The 15784-nt window shown below is 41.3% G+C and overlaps 2 protein-coding genes across 3 annotated transcripts in view; one reads left to right on the top strand and one right to left on the bottom strand.

Moving 5' to 3' along the window:
* Positions 1–15784, top strand: part of LOC102179751 (multidrug resistance-associated protein 4-like) — a 607813-nt gene that overhangs the window by 448538 nt on the left and 143491 nt on the right. The gene's annotated exons all lie outside the window — the stretch shown is intronic.
* LOC108637248 (multidrug resistance-associated protein 4-like) overlaps positions 1–15784 on the bottom strand; it is a 157816-nt gene that overhangs the window by 109374 nt on the left and 32658 nt on the right. The window contains 4 exon segments of the mRNA XM_018056286.1: positions 3186–3377; positions 5269–5358; positions 10590–10691; positions 14956–15205. Of these exon segments, the coding sequence (XP_017911775.1) occupies positions 3186–3377; positions 5269–5358; positions 10590–10691; positions 14956–15205 (634 nt within the window).

Below are 15784 nucleotides of genomic sequence, written 5' to 3'. Positions count from 1 at the left end.
AAGGAGTAAGCATCTTTTAATTTCATGGCTGCAGTCACCATCTGCAGTGATTTTGGAGCCCCCAAAAATAAAGTCTGACACTGTTTCTACTGTTTCCCCATCTATTTCCCATGAAATGATGGGACCAGATGCCATGATCTTCGTTTTCTGAATGTTGAGCTCTAAGTCAACTTTTTCGCTCTCCTCTTTCACTTTCATCAAGAGGCTTTTTAGCTCCTCTTCACTTTCTGCCATAAGGGTGGTGTCATCTGCATATCTGAGGTTATTGATATTTCTCCCTGCAATCTTGATTCCAGCTTGTGTTTCTTCCAGTCCAGCGTTTCTCATGATGTACTCTGCATAGAAGTTAAATAAGCAGGGTGACAATATACAGCCTTGACGTACTCCTTTTCTTATTTGGAACCAGTAGATTGTTGCAAACTGTTCTACTTAGCTTTTATGCCTTAATTCTATGTTATATCATTTTGTTTCTCAAAACAGTAATATGTCATGGCACAGAAATCTTAACCATGTTCTAGAAAAGGCACTTCAACTCACTCATTCACTCAGCACAGTCAGGGCACAAGAAACAGGCTCTCTCCAAGTCTGGTAGCAGGACTGCCAGTGCTGTTGACTCTGACAATTATTTATGGACCAGCCCCAAATGGGAAAAATGTTTCAGAGGATTTGACGTAAAATCCAAGTCAGCCTAATTTCCCAGCCACCATTTTCTGAGTAGGTTAAAGGGAAAAGCCTGACTTGAGCATATATTACAATTCCTCCCACTGATAGGAAGGTGTTTTTATTCATGTTATTTTCCTTTAAGTTAAATTTCACCAATTTTCACTGAACAGCAGACACACACACTAGAGGCAAACTAGGAAATGGTGACACAGATTTGATGCCATCCATCCAGAAGCACGTCAAAGGCCCTTCAGGGATGGAGGAGACTTACAGTAGAGACACCACCATTTGGTGCTGAAATGGTTAATGTGGGCTGGGCGTGAGGCCCTGGCAGAGGAGGGCTGGACTGGAGTCAGGCAGTGGGAAGAACACACCTTCTCTGACAGCTTTTCTTCGGCTTGGAATCGCCCCTCCTCTCACAGCCTGTCAATATCCCACCCATCTTTCCAGGCTCAGCCCAAACACACTCTCCCATGAAACCATCCTGAAGTTATCTCTCTTCCTGCTGGGTTCCTAAGGCTCTGTTTACAACTTTCATCTCTCCTGAAGGACCCGTCTTATTCTGATCCATCATTTGTACACATGCACACAGCTTCTCTCAGCTCCTGGGGGGTAAACTCCGGGCACTAAGCTCTGTGCTGGACCCTGACACTGATTATTTCTAATCCTCACAATAAGCTCACAGGAAGCACTGGGCCCATTTCACAGATGAGGAAACTGAGACTAAGTGAGGTCACATCACTGGTCTGAGGGCAGTCAGCTGTTAAACAGAAGAGCAGGAATCTGAACCAGCTCATGTCAGTTCAGTCTTCTGCTCTTTCACACCAGACTGCCCAGGGGGTGACTGAAGAGCATATTTGAAATGAAGGCAATACTAAACTAACTCAAGTCTGGAAGGCCTCTATACCTAGACACAGAAGGATCACCACACTTATTATTCTATGATTGTCAAGGCAATCTGAAAATAAAATGTCCAAGTTGGCAGGAATGTGGTTTTTTTTATACATTACAAGCTTAGAAACATGAAATTAACAAACTTATAGGCATCCAAGAGGGGTTTGTAAGGTCAAATAATTTATGTGGGAAAATATCAAACTAGAATTTATCAATATGATACCTTTAACTATGTAATGCCTAAAAATTTTTTAAAGTCTTAAAAACTTTTCATAAAAACTTGTCTAAAAAAAGTTTCAAAAACTGGTTAAAGATAATATACAGACAAATGTTATATACTATATTGCCTATGGTAACAGAATATGTTTATTGTGGATTTATGTGGCATCTGGTCCCATCACTTCATGGCAAATAGATGGGGAAATGCTGGAAAGAGATGGGGAAAAGGTGGAAACAGTGACAGATTTTAATTTCTTATGCTCAAAAATCACTGCAGACAGTGACTGCAGCCATGAAATTAACAGCCCCATGGAAGAAAAGCTATGGCAAACCTAGCAAGCATATTAAAAAGCAGAGACATCACTCTAACAAAGGTTCTTATAGTCACACCTATGGTTTTTCCAGTAGTCATGTACGGATGTGAGAGTCTGACCATAAAGAAGGCTGAGTGCCAAAGAAATGATACTTTTGAACTGTGGTGCTAGAGAAGACTCCTGAGAGTCCCTTGGACTGTAAGAAGATCAAACCAGTCAATCCTAAAGGAAATCAACTATAAATATTTATTGGAAGGACTGTGGCTGAAGCTGAAATTCCAATAATTTGGCCACGTGATACAAAGTGCCAACCCTTTGGAAAAGACCCTGACACTGGGAAAGACTGAGAGAAAGAGGAGAAGGGGACGACAGAGGATAAGATGGTTGGATGGCATCACTGACTCAATGGACATGAATTTGAGTAAACTCCAAGAGACAGTGAAGGACAGGGAAGCCTGGAGTGCTGCAGTCCATGGAGATGAAAAGAGTCAGACAGGATTTAGTGACTGGATAAGAACAATGAAATGTTTTTGCTAAGTCACTTCAGTCGTGTTCGACTCTGTGCGACCCCATAGATGGCAGCCCACCAGGCTCCCCCATCCCTGGGATTCTCCAGGCAAGAACACTGGAGTGAGTTGCCATTTCCATGAACTAACTTGAGGTCTAGGATCTGCTTTGGAATATCAGGGGATGGCGTGGGGTGTTGAGTGGAGGGGTGCCACAGGGCAGGGGTAAAGAACGAGCAAGACTGGCCACCAGCTGACCCCGGCTGATCCTGGGAGTGGGAACATGAAGGTCATTACACGGTGCTCTCTATTCTTACAAATTTTTGTAATTGTCCATTGAAAAAAGAATCTAAAAGTAAATGAAACTTCACCAAATGAATCAAAAGCATTCTGTGACCATCATTATCACATCAGAATTAAAACAGCAATGTATATGACTGCATACTTACTCAGAAGTCCAGCTTAAAGCAACAAATAAAAGACCTTTCAAATTAAAATAAAAAAAAGAACTTTCAACAAACCTTAGATTTAAACCAATATTATCATTATTTGAAATACCAGTACATGCAACTCAAGAGCCATTACTCACCTCTTCCAAAGCACAAGCCTTTATTACTTTTTCATATTGTTCCTTTTCATATTTCTTCCCAAATAAAATGTTACTCCTCACAGTTCCTGGAAACACCCAGGGTTGCTGAGAAACATACGCAATCCGCCCATGCACGCTGACCTTCCCCTGGCTTGGGGGCAGCTCCCCCAGCACAGCGCTTAACAGTGAGGACTGAAACAGACAGCAACACACAGGCGTGAATAGGCAACACTCAAGACAGAACACGCTGTGCAACATAGCTGACCCCACCCTGGCGCTTGATCAAGGATATCAGAACAGGATAAAGTACAGCCCTGGAAGTTGCAGGGAAAAAATGGAAAAGAGCACTATTGGTCAATGTAAACTAACGGTTGATAAGGAATATTAAGATGATAACAATCTATTCAGCCTGAGTTCCCCCAGATTAAATGCTCTACTCAGGAAAGACTAAGAATGTTTAACATCCTTCACTAGCAGAGCAGACCAGCAGGATGTATATTTTCTGTATCTGATGTTTAATGCAGTTGTTCCTGCATATGGGTATCTTTCACTTGACAAATAATTGTTCTTAAAAAGCTATGTCGGGCTTCGCTGGTGGTCCAGTGGTTAAGAATCCACCTTCCAGGATGTGGGGAAGGGATAGTTTGGGAGTTCAGGATGGACAGGTACACACTGCTGTATTTAAAATGGATCACCAGCAAGGACCTACGTACAGCACATGGAACTCCATTCACTGTTACGTGGTCGCCTGGATGGGAGGGGATTTGGGGGAGGATGGAAGCATGTGTACGTATGGCTGACTTACACCCTTCACTGTTCACCTGAAACTATCACAACATTGTTAACTGGCTACAACCCAGCACAAAAGAAAATGCTAAAAAAAAAAAAAAAAAAAAACAAACAATAATTATACCCAGATAGTAAACACTGAAAAGAAAAAAAGAAGAATCCACCTTCCAATGTCAGAGGCTCTGGTTAGATCCCTGGTCCCCTGGTTAGGGAACTAAGATCCTACCTGCCCCAGGGCAACTCAGCCCACATGCCGCAGTTAGAGATGCCATGCACTCTATGGCATCAATGCAACCAAGTAAATAAATAAATATATTTAAAAAAACTTTTTTAAAGCTATCTGTGAAGAGTATAGCCAAAGATTATTATTTAAAAGAACTCTGAGGTTGTTGTATTTGAAGAACAGAAGTCCACCATGCCCAGGGAGCTCAAATCCTGGGCTCTGTGACAACCTAGTGGGGTGGATGGGGTGAGAGGTGGGAAAGAGGTTAGGAAACATATGTATGCCTATGGCTGATTCATATTGATGTGATATGGCAGAAACCAACACAATACTCTAAAGCGATTATCATCCAATTAGAAATAAATTTTTTAAAAGTCCGTCATGGAGGAAATCATCACCCTCTCGTGTGTACACTCCACATTTAGGTTTCTGTATTTTGTTGTACAAAACACAGGACACTAAGTGCACCTACACACGTCTTTCACATCTCTTGTAACACAGAGAAATGACATGCCTATGTCCATGCCATCAGAGCACTCACCACTCTGGGCTGACATAACCTGCCTGTGTATCTATCTTATGCCAGAACCTGGTTGCCTCTGAAGGGCAGAGACGTAGAGGTCTTGCTCACATCTGTATCTTTATCTCCAGCACATGGTTACACATTCACTACACGTGCACTAACACGATTGAGTCAAGTCACATGAGGAAATGGTCAGAGCTTCCCTGAAGTCTTCACCACCTCCAGACTTCCTGGAAGGGCCGCTGTGACAAAAAGAAGTCCCCACTGTCTCTGTCCATCCTGAACAGCTGTCACATAAGTAATCTCCTTCTCTGAGACATCTAAACTCCCTACTAGTAGTTCCCAAATTTGCACCGTGAAGCACCAAGAAGGAAAACGCAGTGTGCATTTATCCAGGTTTATTTGCCACTAAATCTTGCAAAACAAATGTTCCACGGAACACAGCTAGAGAAACACTGTTCTAGGTACACTCAGCTCTGGGCTCAACTCTGAGGATTTAACAGGGGCGTTGGCATTGCATCAGACTGACAAAAGGCATCACAACTTACCTTTCCTGCTCCCACAGGTCCAACCACAGCTAACAGTTCACCGGGCCTGACAGTAAAGGAAAGGCCTTGTAGGGCTGGGGTTTCTGATTCCTGCAAATTAAAGTTTATAAAAATGTACCTATTTCAATAAAGTAACACATATTACTTTAGAAAGTAGAGAAAATAATGTAATAGTCATTGATATGCTAATATTAACTCATATTTTTCTCTTTCCTATTTTAAAGATACTGTGTTCTGAAGGCCTTTTCATCCAATCCTATCTGTTGGGGGTCTGAAGTAGTTTTAGTTGCCTTTAGGAAACCTCCTTCTTTTACCAGATTTACATATGGACACAGCTCTAGACACTCACAGAATTTAAGCAGGAGAGATGACAAGACAGCTGCCTGACTCTTCGTGATCCCATGGACAACAGCCTACCAGGCTCCTCTGTCCATGGGATTTTCCAGGCAAGAGTACTGGAGTGGGGTGCCATTGCCTTAGTTTGGCACAAAAGCAATTCAATGGACACCTACACATACTGGGTGGCGGCTGGTGGGGGAGGGCACAGGGGACAGAGGGACAGATGCAGCGTCCAGGTCCACTTGAACACCTGCACGGAGGGCACATTGTTGGGCTCTCCCACCTGCTGCTCTGGGCCACGGGCTGCCTGGCCACACTCTGTGATGACCGGCTCAGGGCACCATCCTGGCCCTGACGTGACTACAGCCTGGCTTTACTGAGCACCACCACGAGAGCCCCAGTGCCTCCACTCCTCAGGGGCACCTCTCCAGCACCAGAAAGCTGAGAAACCACAACAGCTGTTTCCTGTTTTGATGCTAAGGTTGCTAATACTACTGCTTTTTGGACTGAATGAAAGGTAAAAGCTACCCCTCTAACTCTGACCTCACAACCTGTGCCAAAGTCTGCCTCTGAGGCAGCCACGTTCTTTGGAGGAATTGTCCTTGTCTTGGGTGTGCAGGCTGTAATTTTTTTCTCTGTAAATTCTGCAAATCTAAAACACAAAACTATCACACTCTGTGGGCTTCCCTGGTGGCTCAGATGGTAAAGAATCTGCCTGCAATGTGCAAGACCCAGGTTTGATCCCTGGGTGGGGAAGATCCTCTGGAGAAGGGAGTGGATACTCATTCCATTATTCTTGCCTGGAGAATTCCATGGACAGAGGAGCCTGGTGGGCTACAGTGTCCGAGGCTACAGCGTCGGACATGACTGAGTGACTAACACTAACCCCATCCTCTGAAAATAGACCTGCAAAATTAACAAGGACTGAAGTGTAACTCACTGAAACCAAAACATTATTTTGCAATATGTCCCACATGGAAGATGCTATTCCAGGATCTTTAATTTTTTAAAGGATGCATATAGGAGCATCACCCTTGAAAAAAAATCATTAAATCATTTTGATCAAAGGGAATATTTAAAATATTCTGTATGAATCCTTCTGGGCTGTTTTCTTTTGCCTCAAATGGCTGCTGCTGTGGTATTAGATTCTCTCTCCTTGACATGCCAAATGTAACTCTGTAAGTGATGGAAAACACTGTCCTGTGCAGACAACCTCGTGATCCTTTTGCAGTTGCAGTGAACGTCCCTCAGCAGTCCCCAGGTAAGAATTCTAGAGTAGCTTGCCATTCCCTTCTCCAGGGAATTTTCCAGACCCAAGGATAGACCCTGGGTCTCCGGCATTGCAGGCAGATTCTTTACCAATGAGCCAACCAGGGAAGTCCAATTTAAATGTAGTAATTTTAAAGCCTGAAAGCTGCATTATTTTTATGCAAACTCAGAATGTACTTAAGTGACGAGAATTGAGAAGAATATGCTGAATGAGCATCAATCAGGTAGATTTTTGGCTATCATTTCAAAAGTGGAATAAATTTTAAAATTTAGTATCCTTAGAGTAAAATTTTGTGTTATAACAGTTATTTTTTCTACATGGAGTAAAAGAGTCCATGTTCCAGATTTAAAGAAATGAATGGAAAGGATACAAAAATAGCAAAGTATAACAGATTATTGTTCATACTTGTAAAGTACCTTGTATCATTTAGAAATTAAAAACAATGCCTTAAAGACTAGGCTTAATGTAAAATGTTGGTGATTTGCTATCTCACATTAAAGAAGGGAAAAGTTGGTCTGAGACTGTAACTGTTGATGTGGGCAATTAAAAAAAAAATCTGCTTTAAGATACCATGCTGTTAGTATTTAACTGAAAACTTACCTACTTTATTCCAAGTCTGAGTAACTTAAAGGATTTATACAAAGTCAAAAACCTTTATCTATTGAACCATGCTGAATTTTTCTTATGACTGTTAAAAAGTATAAAGTTGATTTAATTATATTTTCCTTTGTACTTCAAAAAAGTATCCTAACACTGTTCTACCTTAAAAAGATTTCCACCAAGCTATCTTAAAAAGTAACTTCTATGAGGTAAGAAAAAAGTTATTTTAGAATCATTTACTAACTCTTTAACAAGACAATCATTTTAAGCCAATAAATGGGAGCAGTGCAATTTCAGAAAAACATTTTAGTTGATCAGATTGCTGTAGATTTTTAATGATGATTGCCCTGGATAAACAGATCATACTTTTCCTTTCTTCTCTATCCTTTCTCAGTTTCAATCCCTGTGGTATAAGCATGCATACTTTCATTTCTTTAGTTTCCTTATGAAGCACTAGTTTTTTCAGCTTTAGAGAAATCCTTCTTCCCTGCCTTGACACATACAATTAGTTCAGGGGCTTAAGTGAGCTTGTGCTCACTAAGTCTCCAGGTAATTAAGGCTTTTTTGTTTTGGTTTCTTTAGCCTACAGTGGCTGAATTCAGCACTTGGTTTTCAATATTTTATAATAAGAAATGACAAGCTGCTTCTGACCACTTCTTAAGCTAAAATTCCTTACATTTAGATAATTAAAGATCCACAAAATGAAGATTTACTATTTCTTCACTGCTTGCTGGTACAGCTATGGTTTCTTTTACTTGCAAGTTTATACATATCAGTATGCCAGTTTAATATCTGTGGCATTAAAAGTTTCTGGGGAAAGGTACACTTACCTCACATTTTTGTGTCTCCCTCAGTAGAAACAGTCTAGGTACCTCACAAAAAATGTTATTATGGTGCCATGGCTGTTATTTTTTAGTGAGTGCTATAACAGATAACTGGAGAAGGCAATCATACCCCACTCCAGTATTCTTGCCTGGAAAATCCCATGGATGGAGGAGCTTGGGGGGCTACAGTCTATGGTGTCACTAAGAGTCAGAAACGAATGAAGCAACTTAGCAGCAGCAGCAACATAAGAGATGGCATTCAGTTGAAAATATTTAGAATTCTCCCAAAGTGGTAAAAATTAGCTGCAATAGCATAATTATCATTTACCTAGATAGGAATACCTTTGTGTTGCTTTGCTAAGTCACTTCAGGTGTGTCAGACTCTGCAACCCTATGGGCTGTAGCCCACCAGGGTCTGTCCATGGGATTCTCCAGGCATGAATACTGAGGGGGCTGCCATTTCCTTCTCCAAGGAAACCTTGCTGCACAATGTTAACATTGTAGCTATTTCTGTGAAAATGTAGCTGATGAAGCCTCTCATCTCTGTAATTTTGAATTCTGCTCTAACAGAATCATAATACGGAATTAGATTTTACCAGAAAAGCCTTACAGCAGAACTCACAGCTTTTTCTCTTCTTCCTTTAACAGTTTAGTATCTTGAGTTTTTAATAATTTATTATTTTTTTTACTATAGAAAAAGTAGATTCAGATTTTTCATCTGATTTATTCACATAGACTTTAGTAGAACTAAAATTCCTTATTTTACCTTACATATATTTGTTGCACAGGCAGACACTGCTGTATACAGATATTTTTATTTCAGTTCATTAAAAACTGCAGGACCAATCTGTATCATATACCAAATTGATTTAAGATAAATCTACATGTTTACTCAGAACAAAAGAAATCTGCTAACGTGTCATACAAAGTAAGTGTTAGCAGTCACATAGAGTGGACTTTATAATGGAATTGTATCAAGTGCTTTCTACAAATGCTTCAAGAGCATTATGACAAGAAACACCAAGCAGGAGATAAATCCACTGTATTAAGGTAGAGAAGCTCTCAGGTTAGATCAGACACCTTGTGGAAGTTTCCATGTACGGAATGTGCAGGGACATGGTCTCATGTATCTGGGAACAAACCACTGGTTGTTGGTGGGGATGGCAGGAGCTGAGTCAGAAGCAGGTGAACAGGATGCAGGGTGCACCACAGAGTCACAGGCACGGAAGACAGGGTGAGTTTACAGTCAGGACGCTTGCTCTGTGGTCCCCACTCTGACAGCCCGGCTCCTACGCTCAGCTCCAGAGGGTGGACCCTCTGGTGGAGGTGCCTCTTCCAAGAGTCTCTTCAGCCCTGGGGGTGGCAGCAGCTTCCTGCCTTTGATAAACCCTGGGTTGTCTCACGCACCACTCTTTTTCCTTTTCTGCTTTTTCCTCCCTCTTTTATCATCTACATAACTAATTCCTACGTACTAATTCTCTCGTAGTAGGGTTCTGTTTTCCTGACTAATCGACACTGATACAGGAGGGTGTGCACAGAAGATCAAGGAACCGGGGGATGGGGGAACACTTCAGCTGGTAAAGGGGCTGCACTGGGTGTGTGATACTGACCATTTCTTGAGATCAGACCCTGTTGTTTTTTCTGTTTGCCTGAACCTAACAAATAAACCAAGTGTTGGAAATCACAGTTCTCCCTGTATGCTTCCACACAGTGTAATCTTTTAACTGGGAATCACTGGTGCTCACATGCCCACCTACTATCTCCTCCCAGCCCCTGGCTGCCACCAAAGTATCCAGAACCATCCAGAAGCTCAGGATGCGGGAGACCATACCCTACCCCACAGCCAAGATCCAGATCATGGCCTTACTCTATGAATAATACAGTGGTCTGATAAACAAGGCAAAAAATGTACGCTGATTTCCCAAAGCCTGTTTAACAACTTGTTGTATATTTGTTAGATAACCCATATCACACTGTAGCATTTTGTCCCTCCAATTCTATAAATGCTAACATTACAAATGTATATACTTTAAGTTCAAAGTGTACTAATACTTTGAAAACTCTCTTGAAAATGAAATAGAGAGCAACATGTCAAACATCTTAGGCTGATTTTATACTTAATCTCCATTAGATACAAATCAAAATCCCAATTTTGAGAATTATTATAACATACTTTCAGGAAATGAGTAAGACACATTTTACACCACGGGTAAAATCTAAAAATTCTCCAGTAAATCTTTCACAGTTGTCTGTTAGCAGTCAGGATCTTGGAATGGAGGATTTGTTACCTCATCCCAAGAAGCAGTGAAATCTTTCATGTCCACTATCCTTTCACCATCTGATTGCAGCTGAGGGTTGAGCTGCGTTATTTCATCAAGTAATAAAAAATTCTACAGAAAAGAGGGAAAAAAAACAGATTGTTAAATTGCAGGAAGCAAAACAAAAAAACTGCTTTCCTGGGATTTTCAAACTTTGAACAGTATAAATACTGCTTGTTAACTGTATTTAAAGTATTAGTTCACATCAGAACATATTAATAACATAAGGAATAATATATACTACCATTATGCCTCATGGTATATATCAATATAATCACATAATATATGTACTTATTGTTGTTTAGTCTCAGTCGGGTCTGACGATTTGCAATCCCATGGACTGAAGGTTCCCCTGTCCTTCATTATCTCCAAGAGTTTTCTCAAATTCATGTTGATTGAGTCAGTGATGCCATCTAACAGTCTCATCCTCTGTAATCCCCTTCTCCTCCTGCCTTCAGGGTCCCAGCAACAGGGTTTTTTCCAATGAGTCAGCTCTTGGCATTAGGTGGCCAAAGTATTAGAACTTCAGCATAACACCTTCAAAAGAATATTCAGGGTTGATTTTCTTTAGAATTGACTGGTCTGATCTCCTTGCTGTTGAAGGGACTCTCAAGAGTCTTCTCCAATACCACAATTAAAAAGAATCAATTCTTCAGTGCTCAACCTTCTTTATGGTCCAACTCTCACATCCATACATGACTACTGGGAAAACCATAGATTTGACTATATGGAACTTTGTCTAGGTTGATCTTTGCTTTCTTCCAAGGAGCAAGCGTCTTTTAGTTTCATGGCTGCAATCACCATCAGGCGGTGATTTTGGAGCCCAAAAATATAAAGTCTGTCACTGTTTTCCATTGTCTCCCCATCTATTTCCCATGAAGTGATAGGACTGGATGCCATGATCTTCCTTTTCTTAATGTTGAGTTTTAAGCCAGCTTTTTCATTCTCCTCTTTCACCTTCATCAAGAGGCTCTTTAGTTCCTCTTAACTTTCTGCCATAAGGGTGGTGTCATCTGCATATCTGAGGTTATTGATATTTCTCCCAGCAATCTTGATTCCAGCATATGCTTCCTCAGGCCCAGCATTTCTCATAATGTACTCTGCATATAAGTTAAATAAGCAAGGTGACAATATACAGCCTTGACATACTATTTTACCAATTTGGAAAAAGTCCACTGTTCCATGTCCATTTCTAACTATGTATGCTTCTTGACCTGTACAGAGGTTTCCCAGGAGGCAGGTAAGATGGCTTGATAGTCCCATCTCTTGAAGAATTTTCCACAGTTTTCTGTGATCCACAGAGTCAAAGGCTTCAGCAGATTCAATGAAGCAGAAGTATATGTTGCTGTTTTCTGGAATTCTCTCGCTTTTTTGATGATCCAATGGATACTGGCAATTTGATCTCTGGTTCCTATGCCTTTTCTAAATCCAGATTGTTTATGTGGAAGTTTTTAGTTCACATAATGGTGGGAATTACAAATTTGAAAAGAAGAGGGACAACTAGAGAGAGAGGATTAAGCAGTAAATGAAAAAGGGACTGTGTTGAAAAGGCAGATCCAAAAGCCAGGCTCAGACACCAATAAGCAAAACAACTGTGGAGGAAAGAACTAATTTCAAACACAGAGAATTAAGTGAATTCGAGGCCACTCTTCCTGTTCAAGGAGCAGAGAGCTTTCAGCAAATTCCTCCCCTCCTGGTCCAGAGAGGAATCTTATATGCCAGGACTGTGCACAGCCACTGCCTGATTACCGGAGTCAGCACAGGAGATGCACTCTGTTTGCTTCTCCTGCTTTCAGACATTTTAATCACCCTGAAGGCATCACTACACTAGAGCCCTGTGCTACTGCTACTTATATATACTACTGCCCCTACATGAGAACCAGTCTTATGATTTCTGTAGTGCACATCTACACATGGACATCACCAGACGGTCAACACTGAAATCAGATTGATTATATCCTTTGCAGCCAAAGACAGAGAAGCTCTATACAGTCAGCAAAAACAAGACCAGAGCTGACTGTAGCTCAGATTTTGAACTCCTTATTGCCAAATTCAGACTTAAATGGAAGAAAGTGGGGAGACCATTCAGGTATGACCTAAATCAAATCCCTTATGATTATACAGTGGAAGTGAGAAATAGATTTAAGGGCCTAGATCTGATAGACAGAGTGCCTGATGAACTAGGAACGGAGGTTCATGACATTGGAGAGGAGACAGGGAGCAAAACCATCCCCAAGAAAAAAATGCAAAAAAGTAAAATGGCTATCTGAGGAGGCCTTACAAATAGCTATGAAAAGAAGAGAGGCAAAAGGCAAAGGAGAAAAGGAAAGATATAAGCATCTGAATGCAGAGTTCCAAAGAATAGCAAGGAGAGATAAGAAAGCCTTTCTCAGTGATCCTGCAAAGAAATAGAGGAAAACAACAGAATGGGAAAGACTGGAGCTCTATTCAAGAAAATTAGAGATGCCAAGGGAATATTTCATGCAAAATGGGCTCAAAAAAGTACAGAAATGGTATAGACCTAACAGAAGCAGAAAATATTAAGAAGAGGTGGCAAGAATACACAGAAAAACTATGCAAAAATGATCTTTAAGACCTAGATAATCACAAATGTGTGATCATTCACATTTACCTAAAGCCGGACATCCTGGAATGTGTAGTCAGGTGGGCCTTAGGAAGCACCACTATGAACAAAGCTAGTGGAGGTGATGGAATTCCAGTTGAGCTATTTCAAATCCTAAAAGATGATGCTGTGAAAGTGCTGCACTCAATATGACAGAAAATTTGGAAAACTCAGCAGTGGCCACAGGACTGGAAAAGGTCAGTTTTCATCCCAATCCCAAAGAAAGGCAATGCCAAAGAATGCTCAAACTACCACACAATTGCACTCATCTCACATGCTAGTAAAGTAATGCTCAAAATTCTCTAAGCCAGGCTTCAGCAATATGTGAACAGTGAACTTCCAGATGTTCAGACTGGTTTCAGAAAATGCAGAGAAAACAGAGATCAAATTGCCAATATCTGCTGGATTATCAAAAAGCAAAGGAGTTAAAAAAAAAAAAAACATCTATTTCTGCTTTATTGACTATGCCAAAGCCTTTGATTATGTGGATCACAATAAACTGTGGAAAATTCTTCAAGAGATGCACCAGACCACCTGACCTGCCTCTTGAGAAACCTGGATACAGGTCAGGAAGCAACAGTTAGAACTGGACATGGAACAACAGACTGGTTCCAAATAGGAAAAGGAGTATGTCAAGGCTGTATATTGTCACCCTGCTTATTTAACTTATATGCACAGTACATCATGAGAAATGCTGGGCTGGAGGGAGCACATGCTGGAATCAAGATTGCCAGGAGAAATATCAATAACCTCAGATATGCAGATGACACCACCCTTATGGCAGAAAGTGAAGAGGAACTAAAAAGCTTCTTGATGAAAGTGAAAGAGGAGAGTGAAAAAGTTGGCTTAAAGCTCAACATTCAGAAAACGAAGATCATGGCATTCAGTTCGATCACTTCATGGCAAATAGATGGCAAATGGTGGAAACAGTAGCTGACTTTATTTTTCTGGACTCCAAAGTCACTGCAGATGGTGATTCCAGCCATGAAATCAAAAGACATTTACTTCTTGGAAGCAAAGTTATGACCAACCTAGATAGCATATTAAAAAGCAGAGACATTACTTGCCAACAAATGTCTGTCTAGTCAAGGCTCTGGTTTTTCTAGTACTCATGTACGGATGTGAGAGTTGGACTATAAAGAAAGCTGAGTGCCGAACAATTAATGCTTTTGAACTGTGGTGTTGGAGAATACTCTTGAGAGTCCCTTGGACTGCAAGGAGATCCAACCAGTCCATCCTAAAGGAGATCAGTCCTGGGTGTTTATTGGAGGGACTGATATTAAAGCTGAAACTCCAATACTATGGCCACCTGATGTGAAGAGCTGACTCATTTGAAAAGAACCTGATGCTGGGAAAGATTAAGGGCAGGATGAGAAGGGGATGACAAAGGATGAGATGGTTGGATGGCATCAGCGACTCAATGGACGTGGGTTTGGGGGACTCTGGGATTTGGTGAAGGACAGGGAGGCCTGGCGTGCTGCAGTTCATGGGGTCACAAAGCTTCAGACATTACTGAGCGACCGAACTGAACTGAACTAAATGCACTCTACCTAATAAGAGAAAAAAATACCTACAACATTCTGGGAAGGCTGCCAGCTTTGCCATTGAGCGAGTTAAATATCACCTAAGTGGAACACAGTGATACCAAATAAAAGGAGGCATTTTATTTAAAAATCCACCTACAACTGAAAATAAAAATATTTATCACAAAACCTTGATTCTTCGGATGCTGATGACAGCCTCTGACACCTTCTCGACGGCCATGGGGAAGTAGAGGGTGCTTGAGAACCGCAGAGCCTCAAACAGCATCACCACCACAAACACTTGGCTGGCTGTGATCAGGTTGTCAAGGAGTTCATTGGTGATGAAGGTGACAAAAATCATGATTTTGCTGACAGCAAAAAATGATGCCAAATTCAAGCCCCTAAGGTAGGAACTTTTCAGAATCTTGGAAATTTCCTCCCTGAAAGGAGAGTAAGAAAGAGGTTTTAAAAGAAGCAATGATATTCGAGTCTTCACATGGAGACACTACACAGTGCATATCCAGGGCTCCATCCCAACTCCAGGACCACACACTTCATCACCTCTTCATGCTTCCAACTAAACAGAGGCTTAGTGTCACCCTTTTAAACACTGTGGGTCAATCAGACTGGGTTTGAACATTCTTTCAACAAGCATTCATAACCACAAGTCCTGGGCCAGGCTCCCCACTGATGACAGAAAGACACAGTCCATCCCCTCCAGGAGCTCATGAACTTGTGGGGGAAGAGAATAAGACACCCCAAAATTGTGAGGCACTGAGATATCAGACAGAGGCAGGCACCATGTCCTGCCTATTGTAATGGCCCTCTGGAAGCACATGTCCTGGCTATTTTAAACAGTGTTGCAATGAGCATTGAGGTACATGTGTCATTTTGAATTCTGGTTTTCTCAGGGCATATGCCCAGTAGAGGGATGGTTGGGTCACATAGTAGATTTATTCCTAGCTTTCTAAGGAATCTCCAGCCTATTTTCTATGATAGCTGTGCCAATTTACACTCCA

The sequence above is a fragment of the Capra hircus genome, chromosome 12, assembly GCF_001704415.2.
Source record: "Capra hircus breed San Clemente chromosome 12, ASM170441v1, whole genome shotgun sequence".
In the NCBI taxonomy this organism is placed as follows: Eukaryota; Metazoa; Chordata; class Mammalia; order Artiodactyla; family Bovidae; genus Capra; species Capra hircus.
Note: the sequence above shows the minus strand (reverse complement) of the source record. Positions and strands in the feature narration are given on the sequence as shown.